General features: G+C 36.2%; 1 protein-coding gene across 1 annotated transcript; it reads left to right on the top strand.

The window, feature by feature from the left end:
• Nucleotides 1-831: 831 nt before the first annotated feature.
• MS3_00009150 (uncharacterized protein) lies at nucleotides 832-13,225 on the top strand. Its single transcript, XM_035730021.2, has 5 exons — nucleotides 832-1,053; nucleotides 1,115-1,399; nucleotides 1,434-1,517; nucleotides 7,462-7,602; nucleotides 9,130-13,225. Exons 2-5 carry the CDS (start codon nucleotides 1,225-1,227, stop codon nucleotides 9,330-9,332), a joined length of 603 nt encoding a protein of 200 aa, XP_035589287.1. The 5' UTR covers nucleotides 832-1,053; nucleotides 1,115-1,224; the 3' UTR covers nucleotides 9,333-13,225.
• Nucleotides 13,226-21,812: the final 8,587 nt, after the last annotated feature.

Here is a 21,812-nt window from a genome sequence, read left to right as displayed (position 1 = left end):
TTGGTTTCCAAGACCTGACTACCCGAAAACCCTTAATGGTAAGGTTATTTTCGCCATTTAACTTGCGAGTTCTCAATTCAGTAAGGGCATTCTTCCACTTGATTCGATCCTCAAGCGGCCAATCTGGTCGAATACGGATATTCGAGTCACGAGTTTTTAGTGCGTTTTTCAATAATATGTCTCTTTCTTCAAAACTTATCAGAAATCCACTGATTTTTCGTAACCCTTTGATTTAAATAACTAATAGATATTGCTGCTGTTTCTACGGCCGTTTGAATATCTTTCCAAGCAACACCTTGGTCAGCCTCGTTTTCGAAATCGCCTAAGTGTGACTTCATTTGTTCCTCGAATTTACCTTTGACTTTCTTATCGTTGAGTTAAACTCTAATGGGTCTTCTTAATGTGGTTTTCTTCGTCCAGTGAGACGTAAGCAAATGCGTGCTCGTATTAGGTCATGGTCAGAGTCTAAACATGTATTCTAGAACGAGAGACACTTTTATACCGAGACTATCCAACGACAACTGATGGCAATATTTTCTATTTGGGTCAATCGTTGATTTGGCGCAGGGGGTTTCCACGTCAGACGATGTCTCTCCTTATGCTTAAAATCAGTGCTTGCTAAAATAAACGATTGTATGACACAATTGCAGCAAACGGTCACTAATATTTGTCCACTGAGCCGGAATACCAAAATATCCACCAAAATGCCTTTCCGTCTGGTTTAAGCTACATACTTGGGCATTAAAGTCACCTATTATGAGTACAAACATTGCATCCATTCATGGTCACTAATAATAATTCAAGCCTTAATCTGTAAACTCAAGATCAGGTCGAAAGTCCATATTTGCCTTCAGTTGTCTGGAGAAGAGAGTTATTTAACCAATACTTTTAATTCGTTAGAGTTTTCTCACCTTGAGGTGTTAGGCGCTCAGAATTTGCTATTGTAACACGTTTGAAAGTTTACATTCTCAGCTTCCTGTTTTGGTTGTCAGGTTGTCTTAATCTCACCCTTGTGTTACTTCTGAATATTGTCAAATACTTTATTTTTCGAATGTAAGTGCATTCTGTGTGCTTACTGAGTTATCGACTTGCTTTTTCTCTTGTTCTTATCCAGATAATCTCGCGTACTGCTCTTGACACTCCTACAGAACACGAGGTGCCTTCAAGCTAAACGCGAATCTACCAAAGGATATAGGTCACACTATTTTCGTGGTGTTTTCAAGAATGGCAGAACAGTCTGTTGAAGAAGGCGATTTGGAGAGCGATATTAAAACTGAATACAAACCACCCGAAAAACGCACTCTGGAAGAGATCATGAATCTAGACAAGGAAGACGAAAGTTTGCGGAAATATAAGGAAGCACTATTGGGTCCATCTGTTGGCACGTTTAAGATTCCTTGTATGTTTAACTTCATATGCTAATTTCCGCACAGTTCCAGAAAAACCTGCAAATGTTGTGTTCGAGAAGTTCTGTATTCTCGTTGATGGGCAACCGAATATTGAGTTCAATCTATTGGGTATGTCTGCTTGTTTTTTCCATTATACTCCTTAAAGTGTTACTTAAGTATACCCGATTGAGTATTGTAAAGTAACATTTAGATCTTGACATCAGCTAGGCAATCAAAATATTGGGAACTATACTTTGGACCCAAACTGATAATGGAATTTTTTCGATGATTTTTAGTGAGTCATGTTCAAAATAAAGCCTGACATGTCAGCCCGTATGGCCATACTACACCAGCACAGTGCAATCAAATTAACAAAATGTGTCTAAAAATTGTAAGTGACGGTACCATCAACTATAAAAAGTGATAAAATACCGAAGAAAACTATCTAGAAATAAGTGGCGAATTAAAGGGAACAAAGGCATGAAATGGTGCTAATGTCAGATACTTAAGAATAGATAAAGGGATGGACATCATTGTAACCTATTCCTAACCATGTTGCCCCATTCTTACATACGTTGGTCGATGTTACCGCGTAGACCTCGACCAGTTAGTCTATATCCACCAATACGACTAAGTTCGATAGTCCTTTACTTGTGCTAATATCAACTCTTGGTTTAACCTCCCTTAGCCCCCAAACCGTTCCCACCAGCACGTCTATGCAACAGGTGGTTAGATATGCGTGGCTGGCGTTTCATTCACCTCAGTTGGTGAAGACTCGCAACCTCAACAACCGATTTTCCATCTTCATATAGGATCCTGACTTTCACATGAGCTTCGCTCACTCAGTTATCCCACGATATGCAAGTAATAATTTAGAGACACCTATGATCAGCATCTATCTCACTGATAGATGCTCGGAAACTCATTCCACCCGGCTCTGAGCATAATGAAGAGCGGAGTCAGCTTAAGCGCAATCTGACAAGAAGTCTACGCAATGATCGCGAACAGTGGTGGGTAGCGAAAGCAAGAGAGATGGAAAAGGCAGCGGCAATAGGTAATAGCAGACAATTGTTCAAACTCGTTAAGGAAACCGGAATTAGGAACCCGACCGTTAGCAAAACAATCTCAGAGAAAGATGGACATATTATTCATTCTCAATCCAGGAGATTGGATCGATGGGCAGAACACTAGGGATCAGTTCAACTGGCCTTCAGCCACACTTCGGTTTCCCACGATCTCTAGTCAACCTGAATGGCAAGTTAATGTAGGTCCTCCGTCTCTTTACGAAGTTGAAAAAGCCATAGGAAATCTGAAACGAGGGAGAGCAGCAGGCCCTGACAGGTTTACTCCTGAGATTTTTAAGGATGGTGGTCCAGTATTAGCAATGAGATTAACCGAGGTCATAGGTAGAATTTGGGAACTGGACGTAATCCCATCTGACTGGTCTCAATCACTGATTGTGCCAGTCTATAAGAAAGGACAAAAGTCCTCTTGTGACAATCACAGAGGAATCAGTTTAACTAATATAGTGTCTAAAATATTAGCCTCAATAATATTTCGACGCCTAACCAAAGCTCGTGAAGAACAGACTAGAGAAAACCAGGCTGGTTTTCGACCTGGACGTGGTTGTATAGACCAGATATTCACACTACGTCAGGTTCTAGAACACAGACACACATTCAGACGCCCCACAATGGTAGTATTTCTCGACCTTAAGGCGGCATTCGACTCTGTTGATCGTGAGGTTCTATGGCAGTGTTTGTCACTGAAAGGAGTACCAAAGAAGTACATTAACCTTATAAAGGCTCTCTACTCGAACACAACTGGTAGAGTAAGAGCTTATGGCGAACTGTTATCAGAATTGATTACCTCAAGTGGTGTTCGTCAGGGCTGTCCACTCTCCCCATTCTTGTTCAACTTTGTGGTCGACGTACTTTTAGAGATAACACTCTCCTCATCTAAATTTCCAGGGGTTGAACTTGTACCGGGAGGTTCACTTGTTGATTTAGAATATGCAGATGACATAGTTTTATTTGGTGAAGACGCTGACAAAATGCAGAGTCTTCTGACCACTCTAAGCAACAATGCAAGCATGTTCGGGATGCGATTCTTTCCCTCGAAATGCAAAATGTTGCTTCAGGATTGGGTTACATCGACACCCGAACTAGTGATAGGGAGTGAAGTAGTTGAGTGTGTCGACCGCTTCACTTATCTTGGAAGTCTCATCAGCCCTTGTGGTCTGGTGTGTGACGAAATCTCAGCACGGATACAGAAGGCTCGACCAGCTTTTGCCGACTTGCGTCATTTATGGCGTAGGCGAGATATCCGTCTATCAACCAAAGGACGTGTTTACTGCGCAGTAGTTCGTTCCGTCCTACTTTATGGCAGTGAAACATGGCCGGTAAGAGTAGAGGATATCCGTAGGTTACTAGTATTCGATCATAGGTGTCTTCGAAAAATTGCTCGTATATCCTGGTACCATCGAATAAGTAACACAGTTGTTAGGAAACGGCTACTAGGTAAGGATGGTAAATCAATTGATGAAGTAGTGAAACTTCATCAGTTGAGATGGCTGGGACACGTGTTACGTATGCCCAACGACCGACTGCCTCGACGTGAGATGTTTTCTGGTTTAGGAGTAGGTTGGAAGAAAGCTAGGGGCGGCCAGAATAAAACATGGCACAAGTCCTTGAAGTCACTGACAAGTGAACTGAGTCATGTTGATAGGTGTAGACTACTTGGTTGGGGACCGCGAAATGATAGCAACCGATGGTTAGAGACCCTGAATGACATGGCTCAAAATCGTTTGCAATGGTGTGCGCAGGTGCATCCACTCTCTGTGTTCTCCCAAATTCTAATCTTCTGAATTCTTCATGTCCCTTTTTTCCTCTTTCCAAACTTATTTCACTGGATTATACCCATTGAATAACATCTTCAAACCCTAATCTTCCCGATTACTGCTTATACTCTTATTACCTCCACCACTACGGGATTTGAATCGACAACTGCATCTCTGTGCTAATGTGGTGTGGCAACTCGAACTGATGTACGTACGTACGAAGTTCTACGTTGTTACTGACTGACTGATGATCAGAAACATGTAGCCATTTCATGTCTTCATTAACATAAACTGTGCTTCAAAGCTGTGGTGTAATATTAAGCAAGCTGTTGCTTAATGTGCCCACTCGTTCCTAACTTCCCTTAAATAGGTAACTTTAGATACCTTCGGGTAAGTAGAAATAGAAACCAGTTGTGTTCTTGTTGGAAAGTGAAGAACCACTTAAACTAAATAGGATTTTCGCTTCATTGATCTGTAAAATCTTAGAAGTGCTGTTCTTCATCTGCTAATCGACAACACAAACTTTCCTTTGCCTATTGTTTCAGATTGTTATCGTTCCACTGTGTGGCGCAGTTTTTGTTACCATGTATCAAAATTCTTGTGCCATGAGCAAATAAATTTGAGCGTTCATGTAAATAGTGGGCAACGATACGTGCTCAAGAATATCTTTGTCATCCGATTTATATGTCGAGAAAGATAAGTGCTTCAGACAATATGAAATATCTGCCTGTCAGTCAGCTACAACGTAGGACCAGGCACATATATGCATCGGTCCAAGTTGCCACACCTCATTAGCACAACAAGTTGAACAGCAAATTCATAGAACTGATCACTTCAATGGTAATAATACATAAAAGAAAGATTTAATTTAAGGATATTATACAGGAAGATAGAATTAGTTCGTAGAAAGAAAGATATGAAGCAGTTTTAATCGCACATTTTAAGGGAAGACAAAGAGTGTATACATCTACGTCATTGTGATCAATCATGGGCCACGTCACCCAGAGTCTCCAACCATTTGTTACGATAGTCACGCAGACTTCAACCAAGTAATCTGCATCTACTAATATGGCTCAAACCAGAAGTTAGTGACTTCAAGCATTGATGCCATATTTTGGTTCGGCCGCCCCTAACTTTCTTCCAGCCGTCTCTAACACTAGTCAGCATTGCGCATCGTGGTAATCGGTGTTCAGGCATACGTAACACGTGACCCGACCATCTCAGTTGATGAAGATTCACAACCTCATCAACTGATTCACCACCATTCTCTAATACCCTGCATCTAACCTCACTATTAATTACCCGGTGATCCCAGCAGATGCGAGTAATATTTCCAAGACATCTGTGGTCGAATACTAGTAACTTATGAGTATCATCTTTCAACAGTCACGTTTTGTAGCTGTAAAGTAGAACATAACGAACTACCGCACAGTATACTCGTACCTTAATTGACAGACGGATATCTCGCATTCGCCAAAGGTGACGTAAGTTGGAAAAAGCCAAACGAGCTTTTTGAATCCGTGCAGAGATTTCGTCAGACTCCAACTCACTAGCGTCGATCAGACTTCCAAGATAAGTGGAGTTGTTGACACGTTCGACTACTTCACTCCCTATCCTTAGTTCGTGTTGACGCAGGTCAGTTCTGGGGCGACAACTTACATTAAGAGGAGGATAAGCGCATCTCAAACATTATGGCTTTTCACCAAAAACTGCGACAATGCACACGTTACCTAACTTTCATCCCTTCTTAATCATAATGATATATTATTTTAGTTGAAACTAGTCTAGTTAATCATTATGCGTCTCAAGATCGATTTATTTCACAAGGGTCGCTGCAATTATGCAAGTTTAAAGCCAAATTTGCCCAATTAGATCTGCCTTATGAAGCCCCAGATTTGTCAGTTGATTATAAACTACGTAAGATCTAGCAAACATATGTGTAAGTAAAAATTGTCACAACTCTGATTCAGTGGAAAAAAACTAATGGGATGAAAGTAAGAGTAAGAATAATAGCATAAGTGATAGTAGCAAGCTAAACAGCAAATATGATTCACAAGGAATGGTGTTAATAAGAAGACAAATACATAATTTAGTGATGGATGATAGTATTTCTAAGTCAACTCAGCTTATTGGTTTTGCAAATTGTTTACATGCATTAGGTCAGTGACTAATCACAAGCTCAATTTGTTCAGGTTTACCAATCAATCAAAATGTTTAAAATGATGTTTTAAGACATTACAGAGGGAAGTCGAGAAATGACTAAGCTTAAAATTCAGAAAGTTGCACTACATACTCTAGTAGCTTCTATACAAAGGCAGTTAGGGTAATAGTTAGAACAGGAAAGAACTTGAGTTATTTAGATCAATTCCTGAAGTTAATTTTAACATTGAATTGTATGAAACGGCAGGATTCAGCTAATATCAAGACCAGGACATCATCGATGACGTTAAGTAATGGTCATGCAATCTCACAAATCGGTTAAAAGCATGAAATAGTTAATTCCAAATGACGAAAATCATCAGCTTCATTTAGACCAATTTCGAATCATGCCAGGATTATTAACCTGTGTATAAAACTCACTATGAGTCACCAATATTTAACTGATGACCCTTTTTTTAAATTCTGTAATTTCAATCCCATCTCATCATTTTTATATTACGGAGGAAATTCTAACGACTGACATATATATATATATATATATATATATATATTCATTTACTTCCTGCTAGTTATACGTTAGTATGCTATAATTCCATTATTGTTAAAGTATGCTAGAGTGAAAGTCATATAAATTAGTTCGAAATTAGCTACTATCGAGATTTAATTTTTATCAGTACTTTACATTTTTCTGATGTAAATTATGGTAACTTTTTAATTGATATCCGTCTGTATCAGCGTTTTTTGGGATGGGCTTGCTAACCTCATGCCAGACTCTTCTTTATCTTGGTTTTCGACCGACGGTAGTCTTAGAAGGTTTCCAAGCGGAGCTGTTTATTTCAGCTTCTACATCTATATCTATTTGGGGCGTAAAAATGTAAATTAATTTATATGCTTTGGCATATTCGACTTTATTTACTAGTTGTCTGTCTAGAATTAACGGTTGGAAACTTTCTGTTCTTTATAAGTTAGTTTTTAAGTGAAAGAATAAACTCATTTACTGTTTTTCTCGTTATCTTACATACAGTCAAACTTTTTGGATAAGTGTTTTTTACGTTATTCGTGTTTGAATTTCAGGTGATATCTCTAACTTTAAGTCGAAACCTGTCTCAATCGTCGAAGGCTGCAGTTACCGTATTCAAGTCGTGTACTATGTACAAAGAGATATTGTTTGTGGGCTACGTTTCAAGCAGTGGTTACGTAAAGGCCCTATTCTAGGTAGGTAGTTTCCTGCAATTCCAACTGATTGCTTTTGTAAATACTTTGTCAGTGAGGAACGTTTATGAGTTACATTGTTTGTTTCAGTCAGATTAATAGTTTTAAAAGTCGATTGGTTTGAAAATGAAACCGAATAGCTCCTAAAAGCTGGTATCATTTGACGAATTTTTATACGAGGTTCCCCTAAATGCTCTGGTACGACCGAGAGTGCGGAAAGTTATCTCTCCCTCTCAAAATGTTCTCACATGACCACGCGTATACAGCCACTGTCAGGAAAGTCCTACCCACTGTCTTCTTGCGGTGAGGGTGTTGTTTACTAAACTGAGGGGACGAAAGGCGAATGTCCGGAGCTTTAGCCCAGTTGGTGGACACGATGTCCACCTATGAGAGTTGGAAAACTCTGATTCCAAACCAATGGTGCATATGGGCTCCATGATCCTGAGGGAACAAATAGCATACGAAGCTGTTGTCGGTCACTGGCTACCATGGGGCTGCATCTCTTAATGTTGCCTCACTTCCTTGTGGATTAGACCTGAGTCAAAGGCTCGGGGTGTGGCTCCCTAGGAAAACCACTTGCCTCGGTTTGGGCACCCGGACAGTATCACAGCCCTCACACAAATCAAGTAGTTTGTGTGGCGCATATATATCTGATGCCTCCTTGCATCAATGTTCATAAGTTTAAATAAAATAAATAAATCGATGCAAAATTCAAATCCTTAGCTAAATAAAACTCACGGATTGTTGCGAACACGATACTATCGACTATATTGTTCATAATTTCGTGAACCTTTAACGATTTAATTTTTATACCGGTTAAATTTCCACTCAGTGGTGTTTAAACGTAGTCTGGTCTTGTTATCTGTGAATTTACATTCGAACCTTGGTCTACATTACGAAAATCGTATATATATATATATATATATATACTATAAAATCAAACTTTCAATTACATGGATTTTCGATGACTTTCACTGTTTTGAAATATTTTGCATTTGAGACTAAATTCAAATAGAAAACTATTGAAAAGAAGGGAAAGCTGAACATCTGTTTCGTTCTAATTTTTGATTACTAAGGACTGTTCACTCACGATTCTGGCAGGGATCTATTTTAGGTTTCGGTGTAATTAAACAATTTCGGGATTGAAACGTACCGTCGAATACATTGCATAGTGGGCATGCAACCTTGCGAATTGGTTGGAGTTAGAATTATGATCTAGTCGACTCTGAATTATTGGTCTAAGGGTAACTTACTGGTTGTGAGGCTTAAAGTTCGTGGATCCACACTACTACTGAGGAGCCCCGAACGAAAACAGTAAAACTATTCAGTGCCCTCTACCTTCTATTAATTTTTCATCTAGTTGATGTCAATCCATAATCTGAGTAATATATATATATATATATATATATATATATATATATATATATATATATATATATATATATATATATACGCTTGCATCTACTGACAAAAATGGAATATTAACAGTTATTCCCGTATTTCACTTTTAACTATTATTTTATTTCGTAGTTGATGAAATTTCCGTAATGCTAGGCAATTTTCGTCCTCAAGGACACCCTCATATCTGGACATCGGACCCTGAAGAAGCCCCTAAAGGTGTTTTATCACGTGGCTTATACAAAATTGTGAGTCAGTTTATCGATGATGATAAAGCGGAATATATCACCTGGAAGTGGTGTATTAATATAGTTAAAAAGTCTGCAGATTCTTAACATTATATAAATCAGTTTTTGTCCACATGAATATGTCTGCGTGTGTTTGTATCAATTACTATTGTTACTTCATTTTCAGACTTCTTTTCTATTCAATTGTTTTCGTTTCATGTCACGATAGATGTTCATTGGTGTGTTGATGAATGTACATCTCTTTGTGTTGGTATGCTTTATATATATTGCCGTTTATACTCTTAGCATTTTCCCACAGAAACTTCTGCTTCTTGTCATTGTCATATATTTTCTTGTATACATTTTGTTCTACCTACGATTTTATTCATTTGTTCGGTTTTTAGTTATATAAACTGTTGTCTGACGAGCACACATTTGCTTTACATGTATAATTGTTCGTGTCGATTTACGGTGTCATAACATAAGATTTTACTTCTATTATTGAAATTTGTATGTGTTTAACTGAATTGTGTTCATGAATTTCCAATTTTTTTTACCCGTATATCATTCCCTGATGTGCGTGTGCTGAATCCCCATTTGTTCCTCTTAATTCTACGTATAAATCTTAAATGCATAAGTATAGACAACGAAGGTTTTCAGATGTGTTTGTTTTTATTTAAGTTGTCTATTTGTATTTTGTTTATTGTAATAGGACATCACCAATAGTTTTCCATTTTTGAGATTCTATGCATATACCCGAGTTATTATATATATATATATATATATATATATATATTTGGAGTGATTTTTCCATAAGACAGTCTGAAGGAAGGATCGTCATTTACATTCGCTCTTTTCTTTACTATCAGTAAATGTGTTGCCTTATTTTCTTTTGCAATAAAACATACTGATGTACTATAACAGTTATTATTGATTTTCACAGCTTCTGTGTTGCTGCACACTAGAATGAAATAACTATTATGTATTAATTTTTCCCTGTTTACCAAGTGACACCAACTAATATTGGTATGGAAATATAATTTGAATATCGCGATGAGTGATTGAATAAATTTGGTCGCTGTGTTAACCTTTCGGTCAATGGTTTGACGGTTAATTCGTTCAACTTATTGCCACTAATTTCCAGGTTCAAATACAATTACACGTACTTCGGTTTGGATAACTGGCTAGTATCACTAGCCCTCATATTTAGAGTGTGCGTCATACTCAAGTACCTAGCGGGTGGGTTAATGAATTAATTTTCTTCGGCTGGACGTATAGTATAGATAAAGTTTCAACTTGTCACTGTCTACGTGTAATGAAACCGGAATGTCAATCGTCATATACAAATGACTATCGTCACATGTTTTACTATCCCTTAATTATTCTTAATTAATTATGTACTGTTTGTCTTGGTCTCTGCCACTTGTGGCATGATTGTCTTCAAAGTATGATTTCTTATTTGGGATGCTGTGTATTCTGGTAATTCCCGTCTATAAGATATTGGGTGTTTTAGAATTTCCTGGCTGGTTGATTGAAATATATATGATAATGATCATAGAAGCTTGGCCGCAGACTTCTTTATGAACTCAAGGCCGGAAATTGGAAAAAAGTTTTCGGATAGGCGACCAATAGGGTTGTAGCTTACGTTAGCTCAATATCAATTGTATTGGTCTAGTTGGTTAAGCGCCTGGCGCGAGACCGATAGGTCATGGATTCGAATCTCGCGGGGAGCGGGATCGTGGATGCACACTGCTGAGGAGTCCCATACTAGGACGAAACAGCCGTCCAGTGCTTCCAGGTTTCCAACGGTGGTCTAACATCAATTGATTCATGATCTCAATCAAAAACTTAACAATCTCCACAACCCCTATACTGTCAGTTGTATTGGTTAGAAATGATCATTGCTCAGGGCCATAAACTAATTAGCAAATGCAGGGTTCCAAAATTATGATAGGGTATTCTGATTGACGAATTTAGCATGTGGTGATGTTGAAGCAGTACGTTCAAGATGCACGATAGCAGTTTCACACTTGTCCATCTTTCCTCACAATCTTCTTACATGTCAATGTTCTATTGAACTAATGCACATCACCCTGTTACAGAGTTTAAAAGAAACTGATAATAGAATAGTGAGATCCTACCGTACCAAATTATTTACAATTGCTTCGAATAATTAGTGTAATGGGAAGAAGAAGAAGAAATTGGTGATCTAACTAAAAACACGTATCATCACAGACACAATCAGCACTTTGTTCAACTTTTTAACATTTCTGACAAGATATAAATTAAATTTCATATTTAGCCAAAAACGAGTGCTTAGTTAAGCAATTTTTGTGGTGAGCATTAATAGAATATAAGTAGTATAGAATATGTCCGTCGGAATGCAACTATTCGAAAAACACGGGATATGAATGTGTGCAATGGGATCGTAAATAACGTATCATTTATGAAAGTGTTATAAAGGAAAAACATATGCAATTTCATTATTTAATCATATTTCTCATTTAGAGTAGTCAATTTATTGATATTGTAAATTATATACACTAAGTTATTACTTACTTACGCCTGTTACCTTTCGTGGAGGAACATAAGCCGACCACTAGCATTCTCAATCGAACTCTATTTTGGACGATCCTTCCAAGTTGTCTCTAGTTGCTATTCATCCTTTTCATGTCTGCTTCCATTTCTCGGTGCAGTGTGTCCCGTGGCCTTCCTCTTTTCCGTTTCCCTTAGGATTCAAAGCGAGCGTTCGCCTCTTGATGCAGTTTGATGATTTCCACGATATATGTCCTATCCAGACAGAGTGTGTGCATCCTCGCTGATGTTCGTATTGAGGATTTTGGCTTTTATATTGGTTGACAGTTGTTTTGAGCTTACATTAAATTACTTACTTATTATTAACCACTATCGGTTCGATGTATTTAAGTTTATTTATTGACCGATTATTTAAAATGACATAAGTCACGCTGTAATCTTTAGTTTGGTTTCGTGGATTTGTGACTGATGTATAAATAAACCTTTATCACTGGTCTTAGTTTCTTTGATTTTAACAATTTCAGTCTTTGTTCCTTCATAAAGTAGCATAACAAAATGGTAATATCAGTTTTGTGTCATGTTATTATAAAATTGATATATTGAGTGGAACAATGTTAGACCATCATTAAAAACCGGACAGCCATTTCATCCCATGTATTGGACTCCAGCAGTGGGCATCCGTGATCTTGCACCAAAGGGACCTTCGGTCTCGAATGTGGACGCTTAATCCTTAAACCACTGAGCCGACATCCAACGGTGTTAATATCTAAGTTCAACCAATCCACGATATTGCACAACTGTCCACCATCGTATGCAGTGAGTAACTGCCTCACAACAGACCCGGTTGATCTCCACTGGTCACGGCTTCTCACTATAACTCCAAGAAATACATCTTGAAACCAGTCACTAGTGATCACATGATAATGATCAGTATAGGATTGGGGAGATTGTTGACTTTAGATTTATATCATGAATGGAACAATGTTAGACCACCCCATACTAGGACAAAACGACCGTCCAGTGCTTCCAAGTCTTCAATGGTGATCTAACGCTGTTCCATTCATGATATCAATCTAAATTCAACAATCTCCCTAACCGTATACTGATAATTATTATAGAATATTTTGTGAATTAAGTAGTTTTTAAAAAATATTGACTACTGGTGTTCTAGTTGTAACTCATTATTGACCTGTTAGTTGTTGTTGTTGAATATTTTACTGTTTATAAAGGTCACGAAACAACCAATGGTTATTGTTCAATTCAGACAGTTATTAACCAATTTCAGCATTTTTAAAAAGACAACCTTATTGATCACTCAAATTTACATTTTCGAAGTATAATTTACAAAATCATACGACTCTGTTATTGATTTGCATCATGAAATATCCTTTATTCATTAATAAACTATGATCAGCAGTTCGGTCCGTCCTACTTTATGGCAGTGAAACATGGCCGGTAAGAGTAGAGGATATCCGTAGGTTACTAGTATGTGATCATAGGTGTCTTCGAAAAATTGCTCGTATATCCTGGTACCATCGAATAAGTAACACAGTTGTTAGGAAACGGCTACTAGGTAAGGATGGTAAATCAATTGATGAAGTAGTGAAACTTCATCAGTTGAGATGGCTGGGACACGTGTTACGTATGCCCAACCATCGACTGCCTCGACGTGCGATGTTTTCTGGTTTAGGAGTAGGTTGGAAGAAAGCTAGGGGCGGCCAGAATAAAACATGGCACAAGTCCTTGAAGTCACTGACAAGTGGACTGAGCCATGTTGGTAGATGTAGACTACTTGGTTGGGGACCGCGAAATGATAGCAACCGATGGTTAGAGACCCTGAATGACATGGCTCAAAATCGTTTGCAATGGTGTGCGCAGGTATATCCACTCTTTGTGTTCTCCCAAATTCTGATCTCCTGGATCCTTGTCTCTTTTTTTCTCTTTCCAAATTTATTTCACTGTATTATACTCTTTAAATAACATCTTCAAACTCTAATTTTTCTGATTACAGATTTTAATTTTACTACATCTAGCACTACGGGATTTGAATCGACCACTGCATCTCTGTGCTAATGTGGTGTGGCAACTCGAACTGATGTACGTACATACGAAGTTCTACGTTGTTATTTACTGACTGACTGAATAAACTATGATATTCTTTTTAGTCGTCAAAAATGAAAACAGATTAAAGATCCGTGATGTACAGGATTCAACAAGTTTGAATAAGGGTCGAGCTTTATTATAAGCTGACTAAAATTTAAAGTATGGACCATTTGATACCTACTAACTGAATCAATCACCTTGTATTCGATACTAAACCATAAGGTTCTAAAATCGAACTTTTGAAGTAGTCAAAATATTGACAAAACAAGTATCCAGTAATCTCTTGTTTACAAATAGTTTATTTACTAATGTTTAGATAGTGTTACTTTTCAAAATTAGAAAAACTCAACTATAAATCACTGTCTAATGTATACAAATCAATATGTGTATTCTAACTAGGAAAGTCGATTCACAAAATCAATGAACATTTTAATTCTTAATGATAGAGATATTCTAAAATGAAGCTAAGTATTATAAGTAAAATTGAATGGTGGTTAGCAGTGTTAGGTATGCAGAGGAATATACCAATAATTATCGTATCAAGTCTAATGGTGTCCTTGGACGTTAAATGGACATTTCCTATTGGTCGATATTTGTTTCACTTGTTAAATATTGTGTAAATGTTGTTTTCTATTTTATGGTACGATGTGGTTTGTTTGTTTGGTATATAAATAGAGTATGTCTGAAATATAATGATTCATAACTCAGAGACTGTGACTTGCGTTCTAGACTCAACTGGCTGGGCTAGACAGGGGAGCGGGACCAATCAGAACCCTAGGCCGTTCTCTACGTGTTTTTCCGTGTCACTGTAATCGATCGATATAAATGCTGCTTATCAAAACCTGCAGTCCACACGTTACAACAAGCAGTGAAATTTAGGATGTGTATTTTGTCCTATTTTGGCTAATCATTATTGAATGTTATATATTCAGTGATGTAAAATGTTATTTCTCAGCTTTTATAATTAAACATTCATCATTACTTATTAATTAATTTCAATGGTTAAGATCGTGAGTCAGTTGAAGCTAGGCCACCATGGAATGCTTGGAAGCACTTGATAGTCGTTTCGTCCGATTGAGGGACTCCTCAGCAATGCGCTTCGACTGACTCATGATCTCAACCAATGAAATTACTATAATATCCACAAAATCCCTTATGATATTATTTAATTCTTAAAGATATTTATTCAGTATACATCTACTTTATAGTTCTCATGTTACTTATTACGTCATTTGATTATTTCCATAGTTAAATGTTTATCCCATGATTTTGAAATGTTGATCTATCTTTTCGTTTTGTTGTTTTTCTTTACTTAAAAATTTCAATTCTCTGAATATTGTAAACACAAAATATTTGTGTGATGTAAGAAACTACAACCTTTAACAAGTTATCAGTATGAGGTTGTGGAGATTGTTGAGTTTTCTTATTGATATCATGAATAGAACAATGTTAGAAATCTGGAATCACTGGATAGCCCATTCGTCTTAGTATGGGACTCTTCATCAATGGTCATCCAAGATCCCACAAGCGGGATTTAAACCTAGGACTTTAGGAAAAATGTTTTTTTTTTCTTTTTTCAATTCACCTTGAAATTAATGAAGTAATTACTTTCATTGATTTTTTAATTAATTATACATCTAATAGTACATTAAACAATGAATTAGTTATAGTTTGTATACAATTCTATTCAAATATAAATAAGCCCACAGTGATATGTTTAGTAAATCATAGATATTCAATAGATATATACAGTGAATAGAATAAAATAGATACCTAATTCAATATACAATATTATTAATAATTAAGTGTATTGTCTATTAATTGATTGATACAGTTTACAGATATGTAAAATAGGTGAAATTGTTTATTTTGTTCATATTTATGTACAAATTAGTTTGTGTGTTTCATCCTGTATTCATATAATATGAATACAGAATTAAATTTGAATGAATTGTTGTCTTCACTTTTGAATAAAACGAATTTATACTATATATATGGTGTATACTACTCATGTCGACAAACATAAGTAGTATGTAACATCAATCAGAAGTGGAATGTTTGGCAACAGTAGGTTGAGAAAGATCCGATTGACAAGAAAAAGAATTTAAACAGAGAGTAATTGTAATGTAGTGAAGGAGAACACAAGTGGGGACAATTGAATGTCACAATTGATTGATCACTGGGTGGTGATCAATGTCATGCGTGTCTAGTCCATATTAGTGCAGATCGAATGCTATCGACCATGTTGCAATGTGGCCACCAGTCTAGGTGACTCGACACTGCTGGCACTATATATTGAGATTAGATGGTGGTTGGAGGTAGTCGACAGGAAACCCTGGACCCGGGTCTCGTGCTACTTGGCACACCTTGCTGACGAATGCCAAGTAGCACGAGACCCGGGTCCAGGGTTTCCTGTCGACTACCTCCAATCACCATCTAATCACAATTGAATGTATTTGAATACAAAATTATAGAACATCTTAGTAACATTTGAGAATCATACAGTAGATAACTCATCTGCGACATGTCAATCAATCGTCTCAAACTTATTGTTCTTTCGTTTTCACACCAACCATTCTTTGTTCTCGTTCTCTTTTCTTTGATCTTCTTAACCTTCTACTTCTAGGCATTTCATTTTCGATTGATGATACATATTACTTATATCTGTCGACAACAGTAGCACACACCACAGTAATAACAACAGGAATGAAGGAACGATGAAGTTTGTAAGAGACAATTGATAGGAGATGTGTAAATGAAGTATTTAATGTATAGTTTTCATATTTTGTGAAGATATTCTGTATATATATATATATATATTATCAACATGATTCTTTTCAGAAGTTAAACGCAGATCAATATTCGATACTATTTGATATTGAATGACTATGAATGTAGTTGTTACAGTTTTTGCATATGATATACGATACTTATCATTTTTGGGGTTAAATTCAAAATAGGTGATTTTTATAAAAGGTATTTAACCTGATCTGAAAACATTTCCATAAACTATTTGGTTCTTCACAGTCTTAGGGCCTACATATATTAAAAGCATCAGATCTATGTTCATCTTAGTAGCATACAGGCAAGAAATCTGTTGTTAGCATGATAATCTCATCTTATAAAGATATTTAGTAGAAAATTCCTAGTATAGGTCATAAACCCACTGTTAAATAACTGGATTATCCATAGTTTTGAAGTTGATGCAAACTGACAAAGCATTAAATACTAAATAAATTTGTGACAGCGGTTTATATCACAAACTAATATGTGTTTATCCTTTTAGATTATTGACTTTGAGTTCATTGATTTATATGTTTAACACTCTACATAAACACTATTAAAATAATGTTAATCATATGCCCCTGAATGCCCTGGTACGACCGAGAGTGGGGAAAGTCAGCTCTCCTTAACGAAATGCTCTCACATGGTCACGTGCATACAACCACTCCCAGGAAGTCCTACTCGCTGCCTTCTCGTGGCGGGGGTGTTGTTTACGAAATTGAGAGGACGAAAAGCGAATATCCGGCGCTTAAATTGGGTTGGTGGATATGGAGGATCTACCTAAGGGAGTTGGAAAACCCTGATTCCAAACCAGCGGTGCACATGGGCTATAGGATCCTGAGTGAATAAACGGCGCATGAACCAATCGTTGGTCACCGGCTACCATGGGACTAGATCTCCTGACGTTGCTCCACTGCTTTTGGATTAGACCTTCAGGTCGAGAGCTCCGGGTGTGGTCTCTTAAGAAAACCACCTGTTCCGATTTCAGCACCCGGGCAATATCCCAACCCTCACACAAATCAAATGATTTATGTGGCGCATATATATTTGATGCCTCCTTGTACCAATGTTTATGTGCTTAAATAATAAAATAAATAAAAATATAGTTATCAGTGGTTAATTTCAATTGTTTATTCCGGTTAGCGTCAAGACAGTTCTACTGTATGGAATTGAAACTTGGAGAACTATTACAACCATCATTAAAATAGTACAAGCATCTATAAACAGTGGTCTACACAAGATTATTCAACATACATTGGTCGGATACCATCATTAACAGCCTACTGTGAGAGAAAACAAACCAGCTTCCACCCGAGGAGGAAATTAGGGAAAGAATCTGGAAGTGGATAGGACATACCTCGTGGAAATCATCACACTGCAAACGCTCACTTTGAATCCTAATGGAAACGGAAAAGAGGAAGACCAAAGGACACAGTGCACCGAGAAATGGAAGCAGACATGAAAAGGATGAATAGTAACTAGAAACAACTTATAAGGATCATCCAGGACAGAGTTTGGTGGAGAATGTTGGTGAGCGGTCTATACTCTTCCACGATAAGTAACAGGTATACAGTTAATTTCAATAAGGAGTTTCTGGAGTTCTCGTAAAAAGCTAATAACGATAAAACTTCAAATATTTTGAGTGTTAGGCAGCTGTTAAACAATTTGTAACATTGGGAATTAATTTAAATTAGACATGTAAGCCATTTAATATTCACTCGGTCGTTTAATAATTAGACGCGAACTGAGAGATCTCAAAGTCTTGGATTCGATCCTTGGTAGGAGTGCAAGTGCTCTTTATTAAGTCTCACATAATGACGAAATAGCTATTCAGTATCTTCCGATTTTCAGTGGTTGCTTGATAAAATTAGTCCGTGATGTAAACTATAGACTTCAACACTCTCTACAAAACCCCTTACTCTATTGATTACATGATTAATAGAAATTCGTTTCAAATACTACCGTTAATAAGAGCACTTCTTGAAATATATATCATGTACAAAGTACAAGGAATAAACTGACTCAACCTTCAATTGAACGATCAGATGATGATATCATTAGTGTTTTGAAGATGCTGTCATTAACCGAAGGAATTACATTCAACTAAATTATTCAAATGTTATGAACAATATTTGTTTACTCTAATGAAACATAGTATTTGGTGCGCGAAAGCAGTAGGTCCTGGGTTCGAATCTCGCAGGTGGCGAGGTCGTGGATGCGCACTGCTCAGGAGTCCCACAATAGGAAGAAATGGCCGTCCAGTGCTTCCGGGTTTTCCATGGTGGTCTAGCTTCAACTGACTCATGATCTTAACCATTGAAATTACTATAATAATATATTTTATGTTTATAAATAAATTTTAATGCACATATTAATTAGTTAATATAAATAAAATTACGAGATATATATTCAATGTTTAACGATTAATGATGTGAGCATAAATGAATAATGGCTAGCAGTGTAATCCAGGACTCTCGTTTCGAAATTATTTGGGACTCGTCAGCTAGATGTATCTACATCCTAGATTTGATGTTCACTCAGCGAATCGGATTCAGTACCATTCGCTTCAAACGCCACTATCCATCTTTGCTTATAAAGCTCATGACTTAAGGTAATATCGAGGCAATCCGTACAGGATGCACATATACCAATAAGAGACTGGTCAATTGCAGTTCTAAAGAACAATGAGAAGATACAAGCAAACAAAACCAAGTGAATTAAGTATGTCTTTGAATATTATTCGTTAAATAAGAGTTTTTCAGTTGAGAATTTTAATTTACCACATAAGTTACAAATTAAATTCACAAACTGATGAAAGTTGATCATACGTTTTCTTTTTACACATCTGTTTTCAGATTAGGATACATTAGTTGTTATTCAGTATACTGAGAAAATCAATTCTTTCCCGATAATTTTGATTTCTTTCAGTTATAATTAAGAAATGTTAGTCTTTGCGGCGAGACTATAATTTATGGATGAAGCAATCAGCGTTATGATAATAGGTCTTGGATTTTGGCGCTAAATTCATTTATTCATTTGACTAAATAACGTTTTGGCGTTTTAGTTGATGTAAATTCGTGATGAAAACCCCAAATCTAATTCCTAACCGTAACCATTAACTGTAAATCATGATGTTTATTCTTCACACTGGTTAATAACCCTCATTTAACTCCAGTAAGTAGGTAGTGAATATCTCACATCATCTCGACACTCAAATACTGTGAAACCATCCGATCAACTTTAGAAGAAAGTTCTTATTTATAACGGATCAGTTTCTGTATTTTATTGTCAATGTATCTTGTAATTTTCCTTAGAAAAGTATAAATAACACTTAAAGTAACTGTGAAATGCAATGTAAACTGCTATAAATTTGTGCAATAGGATTTTTTCAAAATTTCCAACATATCCATTTGGACAAATTTAACCTCTCTACATAATCCTAAACTCTGTGGAAACGGTGATGTTTCACAGAAATTCCTATTCCGTTAGCGATGAATATGGTTTTTCCACAAAACAGCTACTGACTTAAAAGGGATTCTATAGCATTTTCACCTAACTGAGGGCTTGGATATTAATTTCGTTAGTATATAAAACTAAGAGCGCTGACTATTGATATGTATGCTTCAAATTAATACAATATTTAGTTATCTTGGCGAAATATATTGCAAAATCAGTCTAAAATATGACATTCTCAATGGAACTGAATATACTTTATAAATGATGATTTATTTAATCATTATGGCACAGATGATCGACTGGCTGTCTGTTTGCGCAATAATTTAGTACATTTTTAAAGTAGTTCACTTAGTTGTCGTCTAAATCATGGAATGACTTTAGCGAAAGAATTGTTAAATATCAGAAACAATTAGGAAGTTATTTCATCCGAGCATGGAATTTCCCCAAAATATATGTCCATCTACGACCCCAACTCAGTGTTTTAACCTGGGAATTTCAAGTACTTTTAGAAATACTTTATTTCATAAGTAATTAATACCAAATGATTGATATGGATAAGCATTTCATTATCTCAAATTGTCAATAACTTATTGAATAGTATAAACATTATTATCATATCATGTTTATTACCATCAATAATCTTAATTTGATGGATTGTTTCATAATCAAGTAATTTAATTTCTCTCAAAAGAAAATAACACAACAATGTTTATCATTGATATTGTAGTTTTATTCAGTTACTGTTATAATTCACATTTTCAACATGAATTTTTCAACCTACTATCATATATAAATAAGATAATAATGAAATATTTAAATTCATTTCATAGTTTTATATGGATTATTTTTATTTTTTGATTAAGATCATGAACCGATTGATGTTAGACTACCATTAAAAACCTTGAAGCACTGAACGGCCATTTCGTCCTGTTGTGGGACTCCTCAGAAATGTGCATCTACGCTATGCTCATTAGTGACTAGCTTCGTGAGGGAATTCTCGGAGTTCTGGTGAAAAGCCGTGACCAGTGGAGCTAATCTGTGTTGGCCAGCTCAGTGGTCTAGAGGTTAAGCGTTGGCGCGTGATACTGAAAACCCGGGCGGGATCGTGGATGCACACTGTTCAGTAGTCCCACACTAAAATGAAACGGCCGTCCAATGCTTTCAGGTTTTCAATGGTAGTCTAACATCAATCGGTTAATAATCTCAATCAAAAGAACTTAATAATCTCCACAACCTAATACTGATGATTGTTTCTATGTTTATTATTTCTTTGAACTGTAGAATACATCAAGGTTGTCTAGTTAGTTGATTTGTTTTTCAATTTGAAGTGCTTTTTGATTATAAAATTCTTTATTTCTGTTATTTTAAACAAAAAGAAAACTAAGACAACAGAAAATACAAGAACTGGTTAAAGAATGCAATCAGTGTTTCAATAAAGGTAAATGTAATGTTAGTTTTTGTTGTTGCTGTTGTTGTTGTTGTTGAAATAACACTTTCTATCTTTTATTAAAGCATAAGAAGTTATTGATCAAAGGACAGTAATTAACACAAGTAATATGATTATGATATGGGTTATTGCGAAACTATGTTAGCTAAGATTTGGTCAACAATAATTGATTCATAAGATTTAATAGATAATCACATATTATTATTATATACCATTAATGATTATCATATTGAGAATTAAAAAAAGAGAAGAAACCCATAAAC

This window comes from Schistosoma haematobium, chromosome 5 (genome assembly GCF_000699445.3).
Source record: "Schistosoma haematobium chromosome 5, whole genome shotgun sequence".
Classification (NCBI taxonomy): domain Eukaryota; kingdom Metazoa; phylum Platyhelminthes; class Trematoda; order Strigeidida; family Schistosomatidae; genus Schistosoma; species Schistosoma haematobium.
The sequence above is the reverse complement of the archived record's forward strand: the minus strand, read 5'-3'. Positions and strand labels throughout refer to the sequence as shown.

Coding starts and splice junctions, on each gene's coding strand:
- MS3_00009150 (XM_035730021.2), top strand. CDS start 1,225: ATGGCAGAACAGTCTGTTGAAGAAGGCGATTTGGAGAGCGATATTAAA. Junction 1,518..7,461: donor TATTGAGTTCAATCTATTGG/GTATGTCTGCTT, acceptor TTTGAATTTCAG/GTGATATCTCTAACTTTAAG. Junction 7,603..9,129: donor ACGTAAAGGCCCTATTCTAG/GTAGGTAGTTTC, acceptor TTTATTTCGTAG/TTGATGAAATTTCCGTAATG.